This window comes from Polistes fuscatus, unplaced genomic scaffold, assembly GCF_010416935.1.
Source record: "Polistes fuscatus isolate 324 unplaced genomic scaffold, CU_Pfus_HIC Scaffold10, whole genome shotgun sequence".
NCBI lineage: Eukaryota > Metazoa > Arthropoda > Insecta > Hymenoptera > Vespidae > Polistes > Polistes fuscatus.
Window position 1 is genome coordinate 2,513,423 of NW_025112998.1, and position 27,735 is coordinate 2,541,157.

General features: G+C 35.0%; 1 protein-coding gene across 2 annotated transcripts; it reads right to left on the bottom strand.

The window, feature by feature from the left end:
• LOC122525909 (protein enabled) lies at nucleotides 1-26,672 on the bottom strand. Of its 2 annotated transcripts, XM_043648947.1 has the most exons (9): nucleotides 26,447-26,672; nucleotides 7,178-7,499; nucleotides 5,936-6,168; nucleotides 5,226-5,405; nucleotides 2,369-2,430; nucleotides 1,056-2,230; nucleotides 779-967; nucleotides 174-426; nucleotides 1-78 (listed from the first exon to the last, which is right to left on the bottom strand). In XM_043648947.1, exons 1-9 carry the CDS (start codon nucleotides 26,449-26,451, stop codon nucleotides 50-52), a joined length of 2,448 nt encoding a protein of 815 aa, XP_043504882.1. In that variant the 5' UTR covers nucleotides 26,452-26,672; the 3' UTR covers nucleotides 1-49. The 2 variants fall into 2 exon arrangements, with proteins under 2 accessions (XP_043504882.1, XP_043504883.1); XM_043648948.1 differs by lacking the exon at nucleotides 5,226-5,405 and having other exon boundaries at nucleotides 26,447-26,671.
• Nucleotides 26,673-27,735: the final 1,063 nt, after the last annotated feature.

Sequence of the window (27,735 nt, forward strand, 5' to 3'; positions counted from 1 at the left end):
TTTTCGTGTCTTCGCATCCTTTTGTCATGCGAATGAATTTGTTCGTCTTTTACCTTCTACTCAGTTCTGTTCTTACCGCTGTGAAAATAAAAACAAAAAATAAAGTAACAAGAGTTATAATATTTGGATCATTGTTTAAAATAATTAGATTGTATTGAACAACTTAATCTTACCATCGATTATTTCTTGCTTCATCTTTTGAAACTCCTTGCGCATTTCTTTAATTATCTCAGCTTTGAACGCCTCCATCTCTTGTGCCGTCAACGAGGAGCCATCGTTAACGCCATTGACTTTGAGAAGCGTATCTTCGGAAGCGGAACCAAACCTTTTTCTAACCGACTTTGGTGATTCGGCTCCATTGGAAAATTTGTTGTTCGACGAACTGCTTTTATCCCATGACTTCTTGTCCGGTGAACTTTCGGGTTCCTAAAATAACCGACAAACACGCGTCGTTCGTAAAAAGTCACACATTTTATAGCCAAATTTTATTGTCAAAGGGAAGATTTATCCTCATTTAGATCTTTTACAATGACCTTTCCACTTATCGCTGCGAGCAAATTAATTTCACGCATGTTTTGTGAGTCTTGTTCATCGGTAACGCTTGGGGTTGGTAATTTTAATTTTAAGATTAAAATTTAAAAACAAATTTGATTGTAAAATGTAGAGTGATATGGGCCAATCGTTAGTTGAACGTCTTGAATTTATGAAGTCATTAATACATGCGGTAACTCAAATGCAAATGGGGGTTGTTAAAAAGGGTGGTCTCATTTAAACGAACCGGTGGTTGTTCCGGTTGCTTCTTCTCAACGGCAGCGCGTCTACGTGCCAGCGTTTTCGCCATCTCGTCCATCATAGAAGCCATACCGCCACCTCCGCCTCTTCCCAATGTTCCGTAATTGCCACCGCCTCCTCCGCTTCCGCTACTGCTGGTACTCGAGCCGCTATTTTCCACAGGCTGCGTCTGTTGCTGATGATAAGAAATGAACGTTGTTGTTCGATATTATTCGATACGAATGATAGTATATAGATTTGTCATCGTTAACCGACATACCAACCTGTTTTTTCTTAAGCCTGGCAGCCTGCAGGGCCGCAGCGAGAGAATTGGCATCTGGTTGCGGTGGATCGTTGTTGGTTACGGAGGACGAAGAGGTGGAGGATACCACGACGGTGGAAGAGGATGCGGAAAGATTGGAGGAATTATTAGTCGAATTAGGCGCGGGTGGGGGCGGGGGTGGAGGCGGAGCAGCGGGACCAGCCGCCAATGGGACCATAGGAGGCGGTGGTGGAGCGTAAGCGGTAGCAGGAACCGCGTGATGTCCTCCGGTAGCATACTGATTCACCGAATTCGCGGGGGTACCATAAGGATTCACGCTGGCGACAGCTGCCTGCACTTGTCCGGTAACGTAAGACGGTGGCTGCGGTTGTTGCGAGACGACACCGTACTGCGACTGGCCTTGTTGCTGAGCTACCACCGCGGCAGCGGCAGCTGCAGCATATTGGCTAGCCGCCGAAGGTGGACCACTGGCGTACTGAACGATCGAACTGTTGCTTCCGTACTGATTGCTAGGCCCGCTACCGCCACCGGCACCGTATTGCGTGGCCTGACCGCCGACCACAGCATACTGATTGGTCTGACTGGTCTGACCAGCTTGACCACCGCTACCGTACACGTTGTTACCTTGTCCGTTGTTACCGTAAAAGCTGTTCTGCCCGGTAGACGCGTACTGATTCGGATTCTGACCTACGACCACAACGGACCCGGTAACATTAGGGTTCGAATACTGATTGTTACCGGGTGCTCCTCCGCCATACTGATTACCCTGACTCTGTGCCGCGTAGATCGATTGCGACTGAGATTGCGTTTGAGAAGATGGCGACTGTGCGTATTGGTTTATCATCATTGGGGGTGGCGGTACGGGTGCATTGAAGTTTATCATAGAAGGCGGACACGGAGGAGCGGGTGGTGCCGCGGGAGGTTGCGGTGGTGGTATTGGTGGTCCACCTCCACTGGCGGATAAAGGAACGGCCGAAGAAACTAGAGGTCCTTGCATTCCCGGAATTGCAGCCTGTTGTTGCGGTTGCGTCTGTTGAACGGCTTGTTGTTGCTGTTGAGGTTGGGGGGCTGGAGGAGCGGACGACGTTCTGTGATGACCCGACTGCTGCTGTTGTTGTTGCTGTTGTTGTGTCGTTGGCGGACAACTCGGTGAAATTGCACTCGGACTGTTCGTTGCTGCACAAGCATTTACGATTGATTTCTTTTACAAATTGCAATCTTAATCCTTGCAGCTCATACAGGATTCGTTCTTACAATGATTATAACTTAAAAGAAAGCTTATATAGATTTCAATAACCCTTTCAAATAACATACCTTGACTCTGTTGAGACATTCTGCGTTCCTGAATAATCGCCACGTCTTCTCTGGTCATAGTCCTAAATTCAGAACAAAATCGATTATAATACGATCATGGGCATTGTTGCATAAGAAGAATGATGCACGTATGGTTAGTGCAAAGCGTGTTCGATCAGCCAACTAGACTAACAAATAGAAAAATATTATATCTCGAGCGATCAGCTATCTAGAGAACAATGGTATCTAAGTTTCGTTATAACCACTCTAGCGATGGCTTATACACGTACAAGCTTATCGAGAAACAAATATATCTCTCTAAACAAATACACTTTAAACTTGTACACACACACACAGATAACGAATAAACAAAATGACAATATTCAGAGAGTCGTAATCTCTAGAAATATTTGTCTAGAATATTTGTTCTAGATTAAGCTTAAGACTACTACCGCTAAGGTGGCTAAACATTAAATATATCACGTGATTACAAACCCGCAGGGAGACACATTTTTGGAAAATGTCAACTCTAAACGTCTAAAACTTATCGATACTCGTATTATTATTTACATAGATTATCTCTATTACTATTATTTTATGCGTTTCATCTAACAAGAAAACCAGAGTACTCGTCGGGAAACGAGAGTATGTATGTGTGTATGTGTGTGCGCGCGTGTATGTCGGAGGGTGTGGGCGGGGGGGGAAAAAAGCTATAGTGGATAAAGGTATAGAAAGAGAAGGTGGAGAGAACGAGTAAACACAGCTGAGTACCCGAGTACCGTTTCTAATCTTGTCCTGTCGTCGTCGTCGTCGTCGTCATCGTCATCGTCATCGTCATCGTCGTTGTTGTCGTGTCGACTGCATCCTGCGTAAACTCAGCACACAACACAACAACAACACACACATGAAATATCCCCAACATGGTTTATTCGATGAATTTATGAAACATTTTCATCTACCCGTCGAACGAACCCATTTTCCCCTGTTTCTCGTGTCCTCCCACTTTCCTTTTTTTTCAAATAAGTTAAAAGGGGTAAAATAGTGTTTAAAATAGTGTTAAAGTAAAAAAAGAAGAAGAGAAAAAAAAAGAAAAAATTAGAATCAACGCGAACGCGAAAAGACGGGGTGGTGTCTCTCATCTCTGCCCGTTTGAGTTTTTAATACGATGAATATTTGTGTCGTATTTTTTCTCCCCTTTTTGTTTTTGTGTGTGTGTGTGTGTGTGTATATATATATATATAACGAGAAAGAGAGAGAAAGAGAGAGCGTTCGTTCAACCGAAAAAAACATTTCTCGGAATGGATGGTTTCAATATAGAGATACTGGGCGAGCTGGTGAATGGCGAGACAAGTAGAAAAACGAATTGCCACAGAGCTTCTCGAATGGTTCGTTTGCATTAACGAACGATGACTACTATTTTCAATGGAACTTCGTGCGAACACATTCACAATCGCTGACAACGTTGCTTGATATATTACACGAAAATGCAATATCTCTGATCGAAATTAATTAATTTTCTCTCTTTCTCTCTTTATCGCTCAGGGGTTTTTTTATTTTGTTTATTTTATTTGATTTTATTTTTTACAAGCACACGTAGGTATACGACGAAACGTAACGCGAAAAATCAAACCGAGCATAGGATGATACCCTACGCGTTTAGCGATTCAAAGTTATTTTCGTCGTGACGGTCCGACCATCGCGCCCATAACTCGAAACTTTATTTTCAACGTCTTGTGGAATAAGACCATTCCTTTCATTCCTTTTCTTCACATTCGTACATTTATATACGAGTAATATTTACGTTAATCAAAATATACTGTGAAAAAGTGGATAATGATAATAAAGAAAATAAAAAGCGTAAAAAAATATTCAAAGAAATGTTTCTATCCAATCAGAATAATGCAAAAGCTATTATTGCATCGTGTATTATAAATGTGATTATTCGTGATCTAATGGGATAAAATGAATGATCGTTAAAAAGTAGAGAATGATATTTTTAACTAATTGTAAGTGTATGTAGAAAAATATCTATAAATGGTATCGCATGAAATATTGTGTCAATTATTTCGAAAAACTAATGTACGAATTTAAATATTAACTTCATAATACATTCTCGAAAAGACATATGGTGACTCGCGAAAGTATTTGAACAAGCCATGAAATACTTTATTAATTATAATAAGTATATTATATTATATAACACTTATACCGACATATTATTATCATTGGATGGGTGACACATGACCATATAATCTAGATAGTTATACCTCCATCCAATGTTAATATGTCGGAATATATTTAATATAATTAATAAAATAATTCATGTTGTAAGTGTTGAAATATTTTCGCAAGTCACTGTACCTGTATTTAAGCCTTTCGTTACTGGTGACTCATATACGGGTCGTTCATGTTGAGTCCGATCCATTTAAAAAATCGTATGATACCATGCAACGATACATATTTATTTAACGAAATTTATATTCGAATATTGTGAAGGATTCGTGAAAAAATTGGACCGTTGGACTGACTGGAGGACCGGGACTCGAACCCGGATCTTCCGCTTTCCGGGCGACTGCTCTTTAACCATTGAGCTATCCAGAGCCCACCGTCCAATCTCCTCACGAATGCCTATTTAAGTGTTTGGCTTCGAGGCACTCGAATCCCACAATATTTATTTAAAAATTATATTTACACGAATTTATTCGAAATTATTTAACGAAAGGGTTAAAAAAAGATTATCGAAAAAAAATTGACACAAAATTTCTAAACGATCACAGACATAAGAAGATAATATCCCGAATAAAGTTGTAAGTGACGAATTGTTACATGAATGATGGTATTATTATATCGTCTCTTATAAAGGAAGGCCCAAAATCACCTCGTGAGTCCCTCGGCCGGTGAGCCACGCGAACAGCCCACCTGAATGACGGTGGTGACGGCGCTACTAACGGATGGATGATGACTGGGGGTTGGTGTCGGGGGCCCCACGGAGATACCCGTTTGACCCCCGGCAGGAAGATGGCCCAATGACAAGGAGACTCGCGCGCTATGACCTTGACTGGAACCACGCAACTATGACGACAAAGGCTCTCTAACCCAAATAGGGTTGCTGATTGAACGTCTACGCGTTTATCGCAAGTTTTATATATTACACGATTCGCGAAATTATTTAACGTTTTGATAAAATGAAAAAAAAAAAAAATAATAATAAAGATCAAACACATATACGTTCTTACAGCAGAGCCTCAAATCTTTGTAACCGTAGTAGTAGTAGTAGTAGCAGTAATCATCCAGCTGATGCTAAATGAACGAGCTCATAATCGGTACGTTTTAAGTGCGAATAAATCAGACTGTTTCTTGCTTGGTTAAAATGATATCTTATTAATTTGAATGTTCAAGAGAATAAAGTTCGTTCGAGCAAAACAACAGTGTGATAGATCGACATTGATGACAAATTATGAATATTTCGTAGCTCGTTCGATGATTTTAATTTTGTGAAACGGTATTAACGCTCTTTTTAGCCTGATCATCAGTAAAATGATAAAAAAAAAAAAAGAAAAAAATCTTACGAAGGAAAAGATCACCGACCTGTATCCCATGTCCTCTTCGTATTGAGCGTTCGCCAATTGTTGTTGCTGCGGCTGTTGTTGCTGCTGCGGTTGTTGTTGCTGTTGTTGTTGTTGTTGCTGCTGCTGTTGTTGCTGCTGTTGCTGTTGTTGTTGGAGTTGTTGCTGCTGCTGCTGATAAACAGGTTGCTGCTGAGTCGTCGGTGCGACTGCCGGACCCAGACTTCTTGATATGTTGCTTCCGTTGCTTAGCACCTACGCAACAACGGACCCGAACAATTGAATCGAATTGAATTGAATTATACTTTGTTAAATGTCCTGGGACTGCGGCAACGAGGAGGGTAAGCGTAAATGCAGGGAAAAAAACGTTTACTCTCGCACCTACATTCATTTTGAAGAACATTATCAAATAGGACGTCGTTGTTAAATAACAAAAGAAAAAAGAAAAAGAAAAAAAGAAAAAAAATAAACGTTCGTTAATTTATCTAACGATTTACCAAAGTTACGTGTAATAATGTCCGCAATAATTACTAAATAATACGCACAATAAAAATATAAAAGAAATAAAAGGAAAAAGAATTTATCAGACTTATTTGGAAATGTTCCAACCTTGTCTTGTCCATGTTCCGAGATACTACTATTGTTAATACGTAAGAAAAAGTTTCCAGATAATTAACGAAGATACACTCGGTTAAAAGAATCATCGTAAAATGGTCTGTGCGAGATACGATCGATTCTAACTAAGGTCATGTGACTCTAATTGCAATTGCTACGAAATTAATGATTCCCCCCACTCCATCCCCACTGCCAGCTATTTCTATCGCGATACTACACTAACGATTGTATAACAAAGCGGTGCCTTTAGCCATTTGCCGAAAAAGTGATGCAAGACCGTGTTTGGAGGAGGAGGAGGAGGAGGAGGATGGTGACCGAAATTAATTTAATAGACCACCCCCTTTTCGTCTGAATAATCACACGATAACGGTCAGCTAATAGTCGTCGTCCTGTCTCAATACACACATAGAATAACCATATAACAAGTGTAATCGTGAAAGAGGAGGGTCTGAGAGATAAAAATCATGGTAGAAAATTGTCATAGATTTTTCTCGAATTTGTAAACCTTCGAAGATGTTTTTCGTTCGTACGATTGCGTACAACGAACTGACGTTTAACGTGTGTACCGTAAGACGCTATCGTAACTTTGTAATAAAAAATCTAATTGTAAGAAAAATATATTGACTTTGAATAAAAAAAATAAACTTACGTCAAGGGCTTGAAGCATAGCACTCGCAAAAGCATCAGCATCGTCCTTACTAGAAAAATTCAGTCCGTAAACTTGCTTGTTGTCTCTCCATTGATGGAACGTGACCGTGGCTTGATTATATTTCAGTCCTTTAAGGATGGCGCAATTAATAACGATCTCGTGATCCTGTAACTTTCTCCCAACGACGCGGAAGGTGTTGTTCACCTGATGGTGATATAGCTGGACCTTGGAAAGTCCTGCCGAGGTACCACTCGGTATCCATTTTTTATTCACGTCGTCGTAGACCATAACCGCCGCCCGAGCGGATGATATGCTCACTTCACTAAAAACAACAAAATAACAAAGGTTCTTCTTTAATTTATGACGAGAAATTTATTCAACAGTTGGGGGATCTAAAAGTTGAAAGATAATGAAAAAAAGAAAGAAAAAAAGAAATAGATTATATACGAAATATATTCGTTTAGATAAATCTTTCGTGATTGAGAGATAATAGGTAGATACTTTTAATTAGATAATAACTTATCTTTTGCTCGTTAACGACTGAAAGAAACGTGTAAAGAAAAAGAAAAGAAAAAAACTGTCGACGACCCTTGTGCTATAATTTGATAATTCTTCTATAATTAATTAATAACCTTCCTCTCTTTCTCTCTCTCTCTCTCGTAATGTTTAATCGTGGTATATACCGGCGGTTCACAGGTTTCTAATCGGCAAATGCGATCGCACGCGAGACGGTGTTCAACAGTGTGCTGGTGAGGTGGTACAGGGTGAGATAAAAGTTCTTTTCCCAACTTCAAAATCAGTTTATTACAAATTCTTGACTTTTATCATGTTTCCACACACGTTGCAACGCGACAACTCTTTCATTCTTCTTTGTAAAAACTTGCAATACATTTATCGAACGATTTAAAAACGCAAGATGCACGATAAGAAAAATAAAAATACAAATATTTAACCATAATATGTCGTTACAGGCAATAATCGTATATAATGTTAACTATCAGCAAACTTGTACATTTGTAACCAATATAATATATCATGGCATGAACAAATGACTTACATAAACGAATCTCTTGGTGGAAAGCGACTTTTATCTCACCCTGTACATACACACAAATACCCACAAATACCCACACATGTTGATTACTTAAAGTATGTTCTACGCAAGTTCTACACGGTATGCAACTTTATTTTTCTCTAGAACATTACGCGTGAAAGTAGCGTGACTCGATCAGGTAGTTTGAAAAACGACGCTTAAGGTCGACGTAAAAGTGAGAATGCAAAACTCCATTGACGTATACAAGTATAGTATTTATATACACGTATAACCAGTAGTCCAAGTCATTCAATTGGTTTGCGTAATCAGAATGGTAAGAAACATTGTCCAGTTGGAAATATCATTCGCGTATCAAAATCTGTAGAGATAGGAGTAAAAGCATGCGTTATACCTAAACGTTCGTATTGAACGTTCGTTGAAAATGTTCCTCACGTATCCTACGTAAACGTTTGAATGAAAAATATAAGAGGAGGATCGTTTTGAATGACAATAAAGTTAACAAAAAATCCGGCTTATGAAAAAGAGAAAGAGAAAAATAGAAAAAAAAAATAATCAAAATGGTTGTAAGTTCAAAAACGTTTTCTCGATACGATCGCATGTTTTTCCTCGAAAAATAGAAAAATAGTAAAAGAGAAAAAACAAAAAAAAAAAGGAAAAAACTTAAGGTTTGCGGGTGTAAATAATACGTGTAGCGTTTGAAATAGAAGTGATGAAAAATTTCTCTCTCTCTCTCTCTCTTTCTTAGCGTTTATGATTACTTTTTCCTGTAAAACATGACGGTTAGATCGTTTTCTCTCCGTTGCACGATGCTGAAGATGACGATGTCAAAGCAATAATCCGCATTTAATCTCTGAAAACACACCTTTCAGAGTAATTAAAAAAAAGAAACGAAAGAAAGAAAAATACAAAACTAGAAAAAGAAGAGAAGAAAAGAAAAGAAAAGAAAAGAAAAGGAATGAGAAGAAAAGAAAAGGTTCGGTTAAGTTTCGCGAGAGATTATTTCCGACGATAAATCCGCAAGGCTTTCGGTTCGCGGAGAGATTGAGAACGCGAACTGTTTCAACAGACTACGTTCATTCGAAACGAAACGAAACGATGCTGTTGCCTGCTGCTGGCTGCTGCTGCTACGGCAACTACTTTTGCTGCTGTTGCTATTGCTGTTGCTGGTTGGTAGACGGATATTTTTCTCGCTTCCTTGACTTCACGACGACTAGGAAGAGATCGCCTTTTAAAGAATAAAACAGACCGGGCTATCTCCGAAAATGACACGAACCGTATCTTCCACCTCGATCGTCCTACATAAAACGTCTGTCTGTCCTTTCTTGATTTTCTTCTATACAAATCCGTCTACGTGTATAGAAATATATAAACACGGAAAGAGAAAGCATAAAAGAACGAAAAAAAAAAAGAGAAAGAGTGATATTAATGCGAAGAGGAAGAGGGAAAAAAACTTGATCGAAATTTCCCCCCACTCCCCACACTGCCAAAAAAAAGAGGGGAAAAAATAGGAAACAAAAAAAGATCCAAAATGACGGTGTCTCCTCATACACGTATCCATTCCTGTGAAACAGTTTTTCCACCCTCCCCCTTCCTCCCACTTTTCCTATTTCTCTCTTTTCCGTATCGGACCCGGCGCCTGTCGAGGATACCCGATGGAAAAAAACGGCCAGATAGAGGATGAGAGATAAAAGCCGATATTAGCATGCAACCACTACTACTATCATCTTCATGTTCGTCCAGTGATATTTCCAGATAGCTAACACTCGTCGATTTCTTCCTTGTTTTGTGTGTGTATATGCGTGCGTGTGTATGTGTATGTTGTCATGTTGTATGAGACCACATTGCTTCCTTGCTTGCTTGCCACTTCGAATCATGGTTTCCTCGATACAGAAAACTACTTTCCATCTTATCCCATGTCCTATCCATGTCCCATGTTTCGTTCAGAACGATATACCGTAACATCATCATTTTTCTTAAAGTTTTCCTCGACCTGTTACCACCAACCAATCCCCTCATGACTTTGTCATTAGTCCAGAATGAACTTTAGATTTTCTGAAGCGTCCAGTGACTAACTTCTAGCTATCCATCGAACCGTTACGATTATTTCGCGTTGAAATTTTCAATCCCGTTAATGTCTAATGTCAATTTCACTTCTCTTTGATTTTCTTCTCTCCTGCAATTCCTGCCCCACCCGTTCTGTTTCTACTTCTACTAATACTACTACCAACTACTACTATTACTACTATTCTCCTATTCCAACTTCTTGTCCTTTCTTCCTTCCTTCGTCGTCTAGCCGGTTTCGAGTTGTTTAATATATCATACGATATGTGTATTACACTCTGATAGAACAAGAGAGAACGGTACTTGACAATTTTTAGTTTATAAGTCAAACTCGAACTCGTGTCGTGTCGTTCGTAACTAGTATAGGTTTAAACCCTACTATACATTTCGATTACGTATCGTTGTTACTCGAATAATCGACGGGACTGTCAACGATCAACGTATATTATTATTCTTATCCGCTTCTTCCGCTTGAAATCACAAATGACATTTCAACGTTTGCTTCGAGAGACACGTTTATACGAATAGAGCTTTCACACTGCGAACCCAGCTTTTAGCCCAAATCGATCAAGTTTATTTCTTCGTTTTTTCTTTTCTTTTTTGATAAACTGAGAACCGTACGAGTATTGATTAAATTGATTTATAAGATTTGTAGAATTTGTTCTTTGTTTGTTTGTTTGTTCTTTTTTGTTTTTAATTTTAACCGTCAATGTAAGTTGATCGATGTTATATACTTTTTGATATTTCAATTAATTTGTTTTATAAATTGATTTTTAAATATTGATACATGACAACAATGTTGTTGATGGTGTTGGGTTATTAATAATACTTTTCTTTAATTTTTGTATTGAGAGGGTAATTGATTTGGCAAACGAGTGGGTTACATTTTGTCCTATTTTATCTAATCGAATTGAAGGACGAGATTGAAATATTTTCACGGTTCTAATTTTAATAATTTATGTATTTAATTATCTTTATACGAAAAGATAATATATTTCAAAATTCAAGTTATACATATAATTTAATAAATAAGGGGTATACAAAAATTTATTATAAAAATTTGTATCACCGTTTAAATTATTCAATTTAACTAATTTATTCATTTAATTATATTGTACATTATTAACAACCGATTTTATGTTCGTTCTTCGAATGATTTGAATATCAAATTTCAAAGTAATTAAAATCATCGTAGTCAAACGTAAAATGGCTCGACTTTGATAGTCAAATTTTCTATTTTAATCGTGTAAAACCTATTCGTTAACATCCATAATCCAGCTTGGCCAGTAGAAGATTCAAAGATTTCCCCTCCAGATTGAAAAATGAAAGGAAAGTAAACTTTAACGATGACGAGAAGGAGGATGAGGATTAGGTGGTTTCAAAGCCCTAAGTATGATAAAATTAGCTCATCGATTCGCGGAAGAACTCCTGGATGGTGTTAATACTTTCACCGCCATTGATCGTTAAAACGAGTCTCTGTAAGTTCGCGAAACGACAACAGGACGAGTTTGATAGGATGTGGCAGCAAAATACAATCCACTGCCATATCATCCACAACTTCCTTGCTGCTGCAGTTGTTGTTGTTATTGTTGTTACTATACATATGCAGATATAAACTGAGCTAAAATTCACGATAACGCGACTTCCCCAACTCTGAAATTTGACCAACGAATGTTTTAAATAACTGATCGAGTATTTGATAAACGACACTTGATAATTTAACGCTAACAAAGTCGACTGATTTTTATTCTTGTTTAGAAGTAAGCAGAACGTTCTATGAATTCAACTCCGAATACAATAAATCATTCGAAAATTTTGTATGTAAAAATGTTTAACAGTGTATTTTAAATTTCGTCAAATGATAGGTAAAATAAAGAAAAATAAAATTTAAAATGGTATTAAATCTGGTAAGAAAAAAAACAATGTATCTGTAATATATTACAGGAAAAAAGAAAAATCGAATAAACGTTTAAATTTTAAAGATTAGAATATTACCTCTAATAATCGAGAAAAAGTAGATCAAAATGATTTCTATTGTATCTTGGTTTAACATACTAACAATGTGTACAATACTTGCAATCAAAATAATAATAACTATAATAATAATAATAATAATAATAATAATAATATTAGGTATGATAGTGGCTTACCATTAGTAATGGTGGTAGCAATGGAAAGGGAAAAGAATGACGTGGTGGAGTGGAACGTAACAATAGGAAAAAGAAAAGCTAAAAAAGAAAAGGATATGCTTATATAGCAGCAGGCAGGTAGCCAGTACATATTTCATTTAAACTCGTTGATATCGTCTACAAGAATAAGTTGGTTGTGTTGCTTTGACGAAATTTACGATGAAATTCTAAAGATAAGATCATAGTGAAGAAAGGGTGATGGTGGTGGTGGTGGTTGGTGATTCGTGGAACAAACGAATCGATGCACGCTCGTCGCAAGAAAGAAAAATATCGTATGATATAAATCAAGAACTTTAGTAGGTCGGACTTCTGCGAAATATAAATTTAAAGAAAAAAAAAGTAATAAAAGAAAAAATGGCTTTGAAATTTTCATAATTTTGTTTTTTATTATTTTTTTTTATTTTTGTGTAATATAACGATCGGTGCATGCATGCTTTTCTCGAGATTTCTAAAGACGAAGACACGATTACGATGATGATCGTCGATGGTTATTTATTATCAGAAGAAACGTTCGTTTCGACTATTATTTGCAAGGAAGAAAGCTCTTTCCCATTCAATCGCGAAGATGAATTATCGATTTAACGCTATTTTGAATTCGGGACTCGCTTCGAGTATGTTAGACGATTCGAATTGTGATTGTTATCGTCGTTGCTGTCGGTAATAAACAGTTTCATAGTTTGCTCGTACTAATCGTTAACACTCCATGAACTCGTGTAACTTTGTGTTAAGTAACATATAGTAATAAATTATTATTTCTATTTTTAACTAATTTTACTATTATTATCTATTTTTATATTTATTATTATTATCTATTTATAACTAATTTTCTTCTCTCGATATGGCGTACGTACGTTTGATATTTCGTAATCTTTATTTCGTAATCAATCAAAAATTATTTTCTATTATCGATCATCATCAACTTTCTAGCTTGATAGATGGAAGAAGAAAATATTTAATATCTGAACATTGTTAATTTATATATTTCGAAGTTAATATTTCTTAATTTCAAATGATATCAATTATTTTATGATCAGGAAGAAAAATTCGATCTATAAAAGGGTTAAACGTAAAATATATGCAACGAGATATGACTATACATGGATAGATGTAACCATTATAGTACTTCAAAATGTCAAGGTAAAACTTAAACTACACCGATATTTACCAACATACCATTGAATCGAATGAACGAGCCACTTCAAGTTACATTACGTTAGACACGATTATAATTTCCAATGGAAATAAGAAAAATGATTGTAGTATTCTAACATAAGAGAACCTGCTGCGCGTTTAGATTTTACAATATAAAAATGAATAAATATATTCTCGAGAGTATCGTAAATACTCGTTACAATCATTCCCAACAGATTTATTCGTATTTTCTATTCTATACAAAACGTGCACGTGCGCGTAAAGATCAACGTTGTCAAAAAGAGAAATGAAAAAAAAAGAAAAAAAAATAGGAAAAAAATTCTCCAAATATTTCCAACTTCTCCAATTTTTGTTTACACTCTCCGCGGGTGGTAATACCACGACGACTGGTCGAAGAAGAACGTTTTCTTTCTCTCTCTTCGGTTCTTTCTATTTTTCCGTCACGACCAACGTGATGTCAACTGCATAAAACTATGCTAGAAAAATAATCGCAGATTTGATGAATCTTTATTATTTGTTTGGTGTTGATTTTGTTCTTTCTTTCTTCCGTATCATTCGACCGTTTGCGAATAGGAACGAAATAGTTAAGAAATTCAGGTCATAACAATCATCTCCCCTTGGTTATTACCACGTGCGAGTGTTCTCAGTGTCGCCGAGTGTCGAGAATTAGGACGATTAATTAATTGTTCGAGTATAATAACTCTCGGAAGAGCTTCAGAATAAAATTGAAATATCGAGCCTCGGTCGTATTGTACAAAACTGAATTTTTTTATTTCCATATTAAACCGAGAGAAGAATCCGAGATAGCGAGAGGAAATAAGCAACCATTTGATACGAATTTATCCGATCGATTATCAATAAATTTTCAATTACCGATCGGTGACGTCAATTTCTTCCTCGTTACACATACTCACAGACACGTATAGATTAAACGATAAGACAAAATGTCCAGTTACAAAAAATATCGAGAGCATTCATTGATCCCTCGTTCTGCTTCTATTTTTTCACGCCCACTAATTACCAATCAAATAATAATAATAATCTTATTAGCAATAGGTAGCTAACAAAAAAAATTAAAAAAAAAAAGAAACACACACGAGAAACACCTCGTCTCATTTTAATCAAACTATTTTTGATTTGTCCGGTTAAAAAAGGAAAATAACTTTAAAAAAAAAGCAGATAAAATAGAACAAATAAATACCAGTTTTCTTTTGTATTCTCTCTCGTTTCCGTCGATGATGTCGATGACGTATATATGTATGCATGTATTACATACATTCATAAATACGCGCATAGGTGATGCATGCACCGTTCCGCTCTGCAACTCTACTATTACATCTCGAAACTTTCTCTCTACGAACTTAAAACAATGTAAAATGTTGTCGCATTTGAACAACTCATCGTTTCGTTTTGCAAATGAGCCGTGGTAAGTTCTCAGCTGTTGTCCTCGAATATTAAAGATGAACGGGATATGAAATAATATGCAAGGGGGGGGGGAATCGATTGATATGCAAGTATACTTTCTTTATATCTTTCTCTTGATCGAAAGATTGAGAAAGAGATAGATAGATAGATAAATAAAAAAGAGAGAGAGAGAGAGAGAGAAGAAAAGAGAGACGAAAAGAGGAAACAGAAAATGCATATGCATATGCATATTTATTCAACACGAGAGAGGAGTGGATGAGTGAGGGGGCAGGGGGAGGGAGTATGAGGGCTATCGGTGTTAGTCCGGAGAAGCATCGAGTTACTTCCGCGAGATACCAGGTTTTCATGCTTTATGCTCTGAGAGTTACAACATCCTGCAAAGCGTAACAAACATGTGCGCGAGAGAACGCTATTGAGAACACCGTACGACAAATTTATATTGCCTAAGGCCATTTCCCCGGTAGACCGCGCATCCACTACTGTCTCTTGTATAATAATTTATTAGCCTTCTCGGCACATCTTGTTCGACCTTGCACCGAACAAACATAAATCTCATTCTTTTATCGTTGACGGAACACGATGACGTATAAATGGCTACATTGATTTCCTAGAATACATCGATTACTTTGCACAACTATATATTTTAACTCTAATTAATAATAAATGTATGAACACACCTTGTGAAACTTTCAAAAATGAATAAGTCAAATTTATGTTTAAATACAAATTGTAAAAATTAATTAAGAATCATTATTTCGTAATACAGAGTATATAATTGCTGAAGAAAATCTCGTAGGGGTTTGTTCTAATCTTAAAAAGAGATTATAAGGTTAAAATGTTTATCTCGTGTTTCTTAAATTAAAAAAAAAAAAATTAAAATCTAAAAAAAGTATCGATGTAAGTACGTGACTACGAAGTAAGTAACGTGAAATATTTTTCAAAAGAAAAATTCTTAGACGATGTAAGAGATACAAGAGAGTGAGAGAGAAAAGAGAGAAAGAGAGAGAGAGAGAGAGAAAGAGGAGGGGAGGGAGGTCAACGAGTTCGTTCACACCAACGTGGACTTTAATCTTATGTTAGTCTAGATTTACAAGGCTAAACCTCGACGTTGTAATCTAGCAAAAGATAGTAAAGTCTAGGATATGTCTAGGTAGAAAAGTCCCTGACAGTGGCGTATGTCAGTTTGGGAAAAACAAGACAGGTTAACTTATTCGGTGATCGTTCGTTCGTTTGTTCGTTGAAAGCTGTTAGTAGAACGGATACCTGCTCTTAAAATGGAGGAAAGGTAGGTAGGTATTGGCTTTGTCTTCAAAGACAACCAATACAATCACCGAAAGCGGCATATGGTAGCTGAACAGCAATATTAATTGGACAGGTAAGTCAAGACCCGACATTCGAGTAGTTCTTCCTTCATCAATACGATGTTATGTGTTTGTCTATACAAGGTGTTTCGATTAAAAACAAGATCACTTAAACATCTATCCACTGTTTATGGTAATAATTCGATTAATTTTAGGTGTATTGATTGTGTAATGTATTTTTAATTTTATACTAAAATTAAAAATAAAAATAATAATTTTAAAAAAAGAAAAAGGTAATATTATATTTAATCAATGATATGTTAAACGTCATTTGAAATGTGTTCGATCATCATTGTTGAAATATATGTATAATTAAAAGATTTTGGAAAATCAATATTTAACACGACGATCATTTTTCGTTACTCGTAATCCATTAAAAAAAATATCCGACAATCAGATATTATATTAAAAAAAAAATATATCTGAAAATTGAATATAGTCAGCAACAAAATATCTGATTCGAATTGTGTTTAGTGTTCTTCATTGTCTCGTTTTATTATTATTGAGTTTAAAATTTGACAGTAGACTTTTTCGAACACCTTGTATACACTTTTCCCCTTGGTTCCTAAACCACCCACATCTCTCTTTACCCCCTGTGAACGTACAATGTATCATCTTTTCACGAAGGGACCATGAACTAGTCTCGCGTATCACCCGGCTTCGAAATAAAAGTACGAACCTTCGAAAGACACGAGGGATGAACAAACCTACAGGGTGGCATCTTCTTCTTCTTCTACTTCTACTTCGTCCTTTGTGTACAAAACACAGCTTGGACGTGGACAGTGTTAACTATGTAAGCTGATCTCCTCAAAGAATTTTTTTTTAAATCGACCAAATTTCAAAACAGGTTTAGCTGTCATGTGTGTCATCTGTGACCGACATTTGTTTTTTCAATGTGTCCTTTTTACCAGCATCCGAACGTTACAATATATGTAAAAATAGTTGCATGGCAGTCAACGCGTCAATGCAATGTTCAAAGATATTTTTCTTAGTTCAAGATCGTAATAGTAGAAGAAGAATAAGTGTAGGAGGCTCTATCAATTCTAACTATAACGCTGATGACGTATTCAGTCTCTTTATGATCTCTTTCGTCAAATGATGAGAGAAAGAAAGAAAGATAGATAGACAGAGAAATAGAGGAAGGGAAAGAAAAAGAGAGAGAGAGATTATACTTGTCAATGTATACTCATCTAATATTTCCATTGGACAATCACCTTAGCTTTAACATCTTCAACATTAAACCTACCGTAGTTTGTGTTTACCCATTTGTAACATCATAACCGGTCTTTAACGAATGTTACTTTTTTGTTAATTTAATACAAGTAAAAAAAAATTGGATATTGTGGCCTTAATATTAAATTGAAATAATTTTTAGATGATAATAAAATATTTACAATTTTAAACAATCGTTAAATCAAATGAAACAACAAAGCAGATATATATCGAATTTAGGATCATAATTGAAGAATGTAAAAATCGATTACATTTGATTGATCTGTTTGATGTTAAAATCATCGAAGAATTTGACGAGTAAATACATCGACGTTTTATCCCGAAGCCAGAAAAGTTTGACAAAAGCAGAAAAGCTCCTCCCGTTTCGGTTTCCACTAACCTCATTTTCTCAAACTCTCTTCTTCAACTCCCTGTCGATCGGATGTCACGAAAATATACGGAAACTAAATTCGAAATCTTGACAGGAGCTTTCGACGGCTATGAAATGTATACCTGGTTTGTTTTGATAAAGAAAATAAATCGATATTTTTCAAGTATCGTTTTAAAGTCACGTATTATTATGTAATCAATTTTATTTGCTTAAAAAAAAAAAAGATAAAAAGATTAAACTGCATGCTGTTACGTGTACGTAGCCTTGTTTTAACGCACAATATCGAAAAGTCAACAAATTGTGAGCAGCACGATTGCAAGGAATCTCGATTCTCGTACAACATCGAACATTATTTTCGAATTTTTCAGATATTTATTATTATGTATTATTATTCTACTAATTATATTGAAAAATATTAATTTAGCAATACAAGCTTGATAAATAAAATACGAAAATAAGAATCCTGCGTTCGGTCTAAAAAATATAAAAAGAAATATTTGTGATAAGCAGGTAAAATAGTAACATGAAATTATTCGTTTATTTTCTTTTTCTTTTTTCTTCTTCTTCTTTGGTTTCCCTCTTTCTTTCCATCTTCCTCTCTATCTCTACCTTTTCAAGGTAAGCCGCAATTATTGCTAACTAACTCAAAAGCGACCCCGTTTGTGCCTTTTGGCACGTACCTCTTAATTAAACTCATGAGCGAGCAGGAGACTCTGGCAATGTGGAGAAGAAAAAAGAAACAGCTTTAGACAAGTGGAACGATTCGTAACAAAGGCATATATAAGGCAATGAGAGAAGAACGTCAACGAATCTCGTTTCAAAGTAAATAGGTTCCTTCGAGAGTGAACAATAACGATGAGAAAATGAGAAATCGAGGAGCCAAGAAAGCAAGCAAGCAAGCAAGGAAGGAAGGAAGAATAGAAGGAAGAGATTTTTTTTGGCAAGAATAACGATTTGTGTATAAGCGTAAAATAGAGAAAGAGAAACAGAAATAGTTCAATCTTGAATTCAATGACAAAAGCATCTTTGTTAGAAACTTCGACGATCCCTAACGAGAAAGAAAGAGAAAGAGAGAGAAAGGGAAAGGAGTTTCGTTCAAATGCAACATGATAATGGCACGACACTTCTCTTCTTCTTCTTCTCCTTCTTTTTATTCTTCTGCTTCGATCGGCATCATCGTCCTGTTACAACGCTTTGCGCATCATTAACATGCGCAATCCCATTAGCATTGGAATCTTCAGTGGTTACTATCCGTGTGCCACAATTGGAACAATGATTATGCCTCGACCATTCCTTTGAAATTCAACCGGGACTGTCTCTCTTCTTATCGAGCTTTCGTTTTTTATAAGCTTCAACTGTACGATTAAACGAAGACAATGGTACAATCAATTTTGACGTTTAACTAAAATGGTCGTGAAGATTTATCGATTTTATATCAATACACTGTAATCTATTTGTCCAACGTGTTGTCTGAAATTTGCAAATTTTAAAATGCAACAAGACAAGCTTAATAGAATGTATAAATCACTTTTTTTTTGAATTCTTATTTATAAATTTATAAATAATATTACTATATATATATATATATATTTATTGTCAATATACGCGTATAAGAAAATAACAAAACGAAAGGTTTTGCTATATAAGAGAATTCTCGTGACCCGTACGCAACGTATTAAAAATAGTTACGTTTTATTAAAAAATAACTTTGAAGAAGTACACGTAACTATGAGAAAAAGTTACAAATATTTCATTGAAATATTAAAAATGTAAAAAATGTTATAAAAGGAATGAAACCTTACGTATATATCAAATATTCTTGTAGGTATTCGCAAAATTATTCGATTAATATCTCGAACTATAAAAACATTATCAGAAATTCATTTCCCACGGTTGTCTGGTGCTTCGATCGTCGCGAGATGCTTCTTCGAATTATTTCGCTAAGAGACGAAGGAACCTGACGATGCAAATAACTGCGGTACGTTGACCCTCCTATACGCACACGTACGAAAGAGAGTTTGAATTTCTCGGTAAATTTGTTCTCCGCAATTTTTTTTCCCCCCCTAACGTTTTTCATCCTTCGCTTTATTTATTTTTTGATTTAGAATATGAAGGACAACGCAGCAGCAAGGAGCGTACGAAAACGCATTGATTCGTTCCTTTATTAACGTCGTTAGTCGTCATCGTGCGGTCAACTCTTTTCTCAACCGGTCTGCAAGCCTTTTGTTTCTTGCTACCGCATAGTATTGCTGAGCACTTTACCGAAACCAGTCGTACGTATATATGCATGAACTTTATAGCATGAACTCTCAGGTTTAACGGACCGACAATAAGAATTTAAGACCAGCTCCAAGTATTATCGTAAGAAAAAATCTCATTCAAATATTTTTTTTTTTTTTTTAAAAAAAAACCAAGGAAAAAGTAAAATAAAAAATAAATTAAGATGATGAAAAAAAAAAGAAATGCTTTTTAACGTAACCCCCTTTAAAATTTAACGATCATCGAAAAAACTTGTTTTTTTCTTTTTCTTTTTCTTTTTCTTTCTACATAAATTCTCGCGTTTTAACGGAACGATAATAAAAATTCGCGCGCTAGTTCCGAGTATAATCGTAAAAGATCTTTATATTCGGATAGCGTTTAGAAAAAAAGAAAAGAAAATGATATAATAAAATATAACAAAAATTAAATGCGTGCGTTGGAACCTTTGAAATTTATCGATCATCGAGGAAAATCTCTTTTTTTCTCTTTCAGCATAATATTTCAACGGATCGAAAATTAGAATTTGCAGGAGTTTTAAATATGATTTTTAGAAAAAGATGTCCACTAAAAAATCTTTTATAATATATATATAAGTAGATGCACAATAGAACCCATAAAATGTATTGATTATTGAAGAAACTCCCCCTATTTTTCTCTCTGCATGAATTCTTGTGTCTAACGGACCGACGATAAGAATTTGCCCGAACTCCAAGTACAATTGTAAGAAGAAATTTCATTGCAATTGTTCAAGGTAATCAAATAAAATAAAATCAAATCAAATAAAGATAGAGACAAAAATAATGCTTGCACCTGAACGCATCAAATTTATCGATCATCGAAGAAGCTTTCTCTCTTTCAGAAGACCAAGCGAAAGTAGTAACAGTAATAGTAATAGTAATAGTAGTAGTATTAGTAGTAGTAGTTCTATAGAAGAGTTTGGTGGACTTAAAAGCGTGCTCTTTCTTTCTTTCGTTCTTTCTTTCTCTCATTCATTCTTTCATTCTACTTGTCCGGTAGTTCGTAAGGCGATTATACGAAAGGAAATCGGATTTTATGGATAATTCTTGTTTCCTGCCGGTCATAAAACTCGCAAAGCGTTTTCGAGCCGGAGAACAGAACGGAAGAAAAAGAACGAGTTTTAGTAGAAGAAAAAGAAGAAGAAGAAGAAGAAGAAATAGATGCAAAAAAGAAAAACAACAGAAAGACAGATGAACGGGTAAAAAGTCAAGGGATGGATACGTTCAAAGTCAGTGAGGGAAAAAATTTCGAAAAAAACGATAAGGAGAACGTGAATGCATGCCTAAAATTATAACGGTAACGTAAGTCCAAAAATCACCAAAAATTAATTCATTACAAATTATAAATATCAAATAATTTGAATGATTGAAAACAAATATTAAAATCAATTTTTCTGACTCATTGTCATAATTTATCAGTACACATACATGGGTGTGTTGAAAATTTTTTAATCTGACATAGAAATAAACGACATCGTATCGAATCCTTCCATTCCATACTAAATATCTATTACAATAAATAAATTGTAAAGTTTTCATTTGGTTGTTAGTTATAACTTTACAAGCTGCTTATGCGACATTAAATGAATCAAAAATAAAAGAAAAAAATATGTGTGGCCTCCGCGCGCGATAAAAGTGAAACTCCTATTATCATGTGGAAAATAATCACTTAATTTATATATATACAGTGAAAGTGTCCTTTAAAATCGTACAACACATTACGCTTACTAGATTTTTGTTTAAAAACTATTCTTATTATATAATAACATATTTTGCATATTCTAATATATTTCTTGCATACTTTTAATGTATTTTCATAGCAAAACAATTAAGATTCACAATTGTTAACTTATCTCGTATATAAATCCTAGTTATGTTTATTGATGGAGGCAAAGAGGGGGTGGTGGTTAAGGAAAAAAAAATCTTATACTTTGCGATTATCTTTGGACAAAATTTGTATTTACCTGAATGTCAACTAATCCGAATGGTGTGTTATGTATAGCGAGATCGTTATAAAGCTGCATGTATGGTACGTACGAGTAAAAAAAAAGCACAGAAGGCGCACACATGCGAGAGCTTTACTTGGTTGAACGCGCAGATGCGTCATCTTTCGCGTTACATGTGACTTCCAGGTGCACGTTCGTTAGACTCGTTCCCTTTCTATCTAATTCTCTCTTACTCATGCTCTCTTTCTCATTCTTTCTCGTAGCTTTTAGGTTCCCGATGACGAAGAGAAAATATCCTAGCGAAATTAGGAAGAAAATATCGATCGTGTTTCGCCCTTCTTTGCCACGTACACGAAACTCAAGAGATATTCGAAACGTTCCCACACACACATACGCACACACATACATTTATATATGTAGATACACATACGTATACTATAAGTTTTCGATGACTCATACGAAAGAGGTCGATATCTTTTATCGTCGTAACAATATATAAATGAAAGAGTTATCATTTTCTTATCGGATGCAGGGGAAAAAACACCTTTACCGTTAGTTTTCTAAGAACGTATGGAAAGATAATAAGTTTCAGGACAACTGACTAATCATTTTGCAATTTCAAATGATCTATGAAATCATCGATAATCCGTTTTTCGTTACGTTAAATTTCCTGGAACATGATCGTAGGTATTTATCGTCGAGAATCCAAACGTTTCTCGATCAATCTTTTCCCTCTTTCCTTCCTTATTTCTTTCCTTCCTTCTTTTACGATTTGTTCATGTTTCTTCTTCTTTTTTTTTTCTTTTCTTTTTTTTTTCTTTTTCTTTCCAATTCTTTTCAAATCATTTTTAATCCTTTTCTAACAACTAAGTAAGTAGGTCATAAGTATTTCTACGACGAAAGAACTTCTTTAGATTCTCGTTCTTCGACGAGCGTAACAGTGCAAATTTACGGAGCTGATTAGCGAAGAGGAAAGCAAAGATCGTCGAAGCGAAAAGTTAGATCTCTCGGTAACGCGTGTCTTTTACTAGTTATGATTTATTTCTAACGAGTATTCTTACATATATAGGAATAATTTCTTTTATTTCTTTCATTTCTTTTTTTTTTTTTTGCTTTTTTCCAACTTCTTCGACAACTTCATTTTTCTTATATCGTTATATAAGCGTAAAATAAAATATTATTTATAATAGATTTCTAAATAACGCGTATATTTTTTGCTGTAATCATTTTATTCTAACTAGAAAATATATTTTTATATGTACGCAAGTATATGGATAAATTTAAATCATAGCTATGATTTTAAACTAAATAATATTATATAAGAACAAAGTATTGAAATGTAAAAAATAAAAATGAAATAAATACGATTGAATAATTCATCGTATTATTAATCATTTTCTTTAGACTTGTTCGATCAATTTTTATTTATAAACGTTACTATAAACGTAAATGTGATATTTATCGTAGATCTCACAGCAAAGCTTATGTATTTCCCGTTACGATTTCTTTCCAATTAAAATATAAATCTTTATCTACAAAACAAGTATGAATAAATAGAAATTATAGCTGTATAACCTTAAAGTTATATTAACTAAATAATATAATTTAATTGCAAGAGAGAACGGAAATTAAATTATATATTTTATTATAATATATTAATTATAATGAAGATGATATATTATTCTAAACGAATGCAATTAAATAACCTGTCCTGTTATTAATAATTTTACTTAAATTTGTTTAATATTATTTTATTGTTACAAACATAAATATGACATTTATCATAGATCATTTCTTCGGTATGATTTGTTTCTAACTAGAAAATAAATCCTTAAATAGAACAAGTATTGATAAACCAAAACTATAGTCATACCTGAAGCTTTTTTAACTATGTGAATATAAATTTAGAACGAATACAGTTTGATGACCTATCGCATTTATTAATAATCTTTCTTTCTTTCTTTTTAACTAACTCGATATCTTTTTTTATTACCATAAGCGTAAATACGATATTTATCATAGACGCGTGTCTTTAACTCGTTAGAATTTCTTTCCAACTAGATAATAAATATTTATACGCAATTATATACGATTAATATCAAAATAGGATAAACCAGCAAAAATATCTTACTAATGATAATAAATACAACTTTTTTAAACTAGATAATATCATTTCAGAAAGTTAAAACAATGAAAAATGGGATTTAAATGAAGATTGAAATATTCAGAATAAATGCAATTGAGTTGGATGACCTATCACGTATATTTAATAATTGTTTTTTAACAAACTCGATACTTTTTTTTTTCATTAGCAAAAATGTAAATATTATCATATATCTCTCGGGAACTCGTATTTTCTCCATGTTATGACTGTATTTTTTCTAACTAAAATATAAATCCTTCAATACGAAGAGAAGTGCAAACAAACTGTGAAACTAAAAACCAATAACCAAAAATATTCTTTCAATTCGATAATATTATCCCAGAAAGTTAAAAGCAATCCAAATCTAAATAAAGAAAAATATGTTTGGAACACGAATGCAGTTGAAAACAATTTAACAATCTATCGCATATATTTAATAATTCTAGTCGAACATTTTTTATTGTTACGAAAGCAAATAGAATATTAATTATTCCAGAATACTTTTAGAAACAAATCTAATATTCGGCGGGGTGGGGTGGGATGGGATGGGGGTGGGGTTGGGGGCGGCAATTAAAAAAAAAAAAAAGGAATAAAAGAGGAATCATTAAAGCAGCCGGTCCAGGATACGCGCATCGCGTTTCGCTAAAGTCCGAACGAAAAGTCATCGCACTCGCCTTGACATCGATCGCATTTTAAAGCCACCACGTACGTGCGTAGTATCGCGAGATCTCCATATAAGAAACCTTCTCATTGGAGAAACGGAGAAAGAGAATGAGAAAGACACTGTAGAAAAGAAACTGGCAAACTCAGAAAAGGGAAGGACGATGCAAGGATGTCGAATGAAAAAGAGACTTGCAGACAATAAGAGAATTAAGCGAAGAAAGAGACAGTAAAACAATCAAAAGGAGAGAGAATAAGGCAAAATATAAGAGAGAGAGAGGGAGAAAGAGAGATAATAAAAAGGTTAGAAAGAGACGAAGAGAGATAATAAGATGGTTAGAAAAAGAAAGAGAGAAAATATAAGAGTACGAGAGAGAAAAAGAAGGAATAAAAAAGAGTAAGAGAATAAGGAAAGAAAGAAAGAAATAGAGGGAGATGGAAGAGGATACGTCGAAGGGCGAGGACGTAAAGAAGGGCAGGAAAGCAGCTGGTGGCGTTGCTCGCTTTCACGATGCACGATGCCGCGATGATGCTCGATCGAAACGATGCTCTGTCAAAAATCGTTACTTGCCCCCCGCATTCCTCCTACGCTCTTTCTCATTCTCATTCTCTTTCTCTTTCTCTTTTTCCTTCTCCTCCTACCCCGGCATCCTTCCTCGCCCTTTCCCTATTATATTCTCTCTGTCTTTCTCTTTCTCATACGCGCTCCTTTATTTCATCTCTCTCTCTCTCTCTCTCTCTCTTTCTCTCTTTATCTTTTTCTCTCTTTTTCTCTTTACGTGTATTCCATCCCCTGATGGAAAACAAGAAAAAAAAAATCCTTGCACGTTCACAAGGAGAAAAAAGGAAGTCTTTAACTTTGTTAGATTCTAGGAGAATTTTAAAGAGAAGCTACGACTTGGTGTGGGAGATTCTAAATAGAGAGAAAGAGAAAGAGAAAGAGAAAATAGAGGGAGAGAGAGAGAGAAATGGAAAGAATCCTTTTCGCGAGCGTCGTGACACACGGGGGATTGGCAGGATGATCGTGTATGCCAGAGAGGGTCAAGGGCCGTAAACAGTCCGTTAGGCCCCCCATGTAAGGCCTTGAAAGGGGAGAATGAGTGAAAAGGCAAAACAGAGGAATAAAGTGTACGTAAGAAAAAAAGAAAGAGAAAAAGAGATAGAAAGATTTGAATAAAAACAAACGAGCTAAATGAAAAAGTGGTGAAAAGAAATAAATAAATAAGGGTTAAATAATAAGAAATATCGAACGGCTAATAATCGATTTAAATAATATCGTATTCAGAGGAAGTAACATAATATCTTCTTCGTCGTCTCGTTGTGTATTTGAGGATCCTGTATGTACATCTCTCTGTCGTCTATATATCTACGAGTAAAAAAAAAAGTCTCTTGTACTCACTTCATATTTGCCTGGCCGGGAAGCGTGTGCTATGCCCTCGTGCAAGCGGTATTCCTGCTTCTACACAGTATATCACCGATCCCATGAAAACACGCGAGATTCGGACAAGACTTGCGGTAGTTCGACATAAATAACGCGCGGCACTAACACCACCGTGACACCCAGCTACTGCACATCTGGCCGGCCATATTGCCGACTCTCGATTCGTCCTTACTCCTACCACCACCGCCGCCTTCGTTACTTCGCCTTTGATGTGCGCACGCATAGATGGGGGAACTTACTACGAACAAATTGTTCCGCCATCCAGATGGCGCTCTTTCGCGTATCCTTATCTCTCATTGGTCCGTTCTTATTATTCGCCGCTCTTTGAATTCTTATCGTTCATTGGGTTATATCTTTATCAGATTAGATATTCCTTATTTAATGATCTATTATGTAATAGATTCGATTGTATTTATTTAGCTTTGTTTACTTTTAACTATATTAACTTTCGAGAATATTTACTTGGTTTTCAGAATATAACATTATATATCGAGTTTCCTGCGTAAAAAGATTTACTGAATTAATTAGTAATGCTCTAATTAATCGAGTTTCATACACGCTTATTCGACCGAAAGTGCACCGACTGTGATTTTGTCCTTATTTGAAAAAAATATATAAACAATACTTAACAACTAAAAATATCGCGTATATTGTAACAAAAATCATTTATTTGTATAAATAATTTATATATAATAACAAATGTAATTATTATGTATTAATTATAAATAAAATATTAAGATTATGTGTTCTTTTAATTTTTTTTTAAAATAGACTTACACCACTTTCACAATAAACGGTCCAATTATAATACTATAGTATTAAATATTAAAACTAGTTAGATCTTATAGATAAATAAAAATATAGAAAACATTTGCTAGTATACGTACTTTAAAATGACATAAAATTGGTGAACGGTATTCTCATATAATTTATTTGTGACCAATTGTCCTTTATCTACAACGCCTTCATAAACAGTTTGTATTTCTACCTGTTATTTCGATCTCTATCATAACAACCTTTAAAATACTAAAATTGACGTCTTAATCCTGCAGGTAAAATTTAAGCCGAGATAAAACCATTTATCTGTTTTCCTAAGGATTTGAATTTAGGTGGGAAACATTTGAAATGGGGAAAAAAGAACATACAAAACCTGTTAGTCATATGAGAAACTCGATTAGATAAATGGTTGGTCTAATCTATATTACCGACTTTGCAAATAATATCAATCGTGCAAAATTCTGTGATGA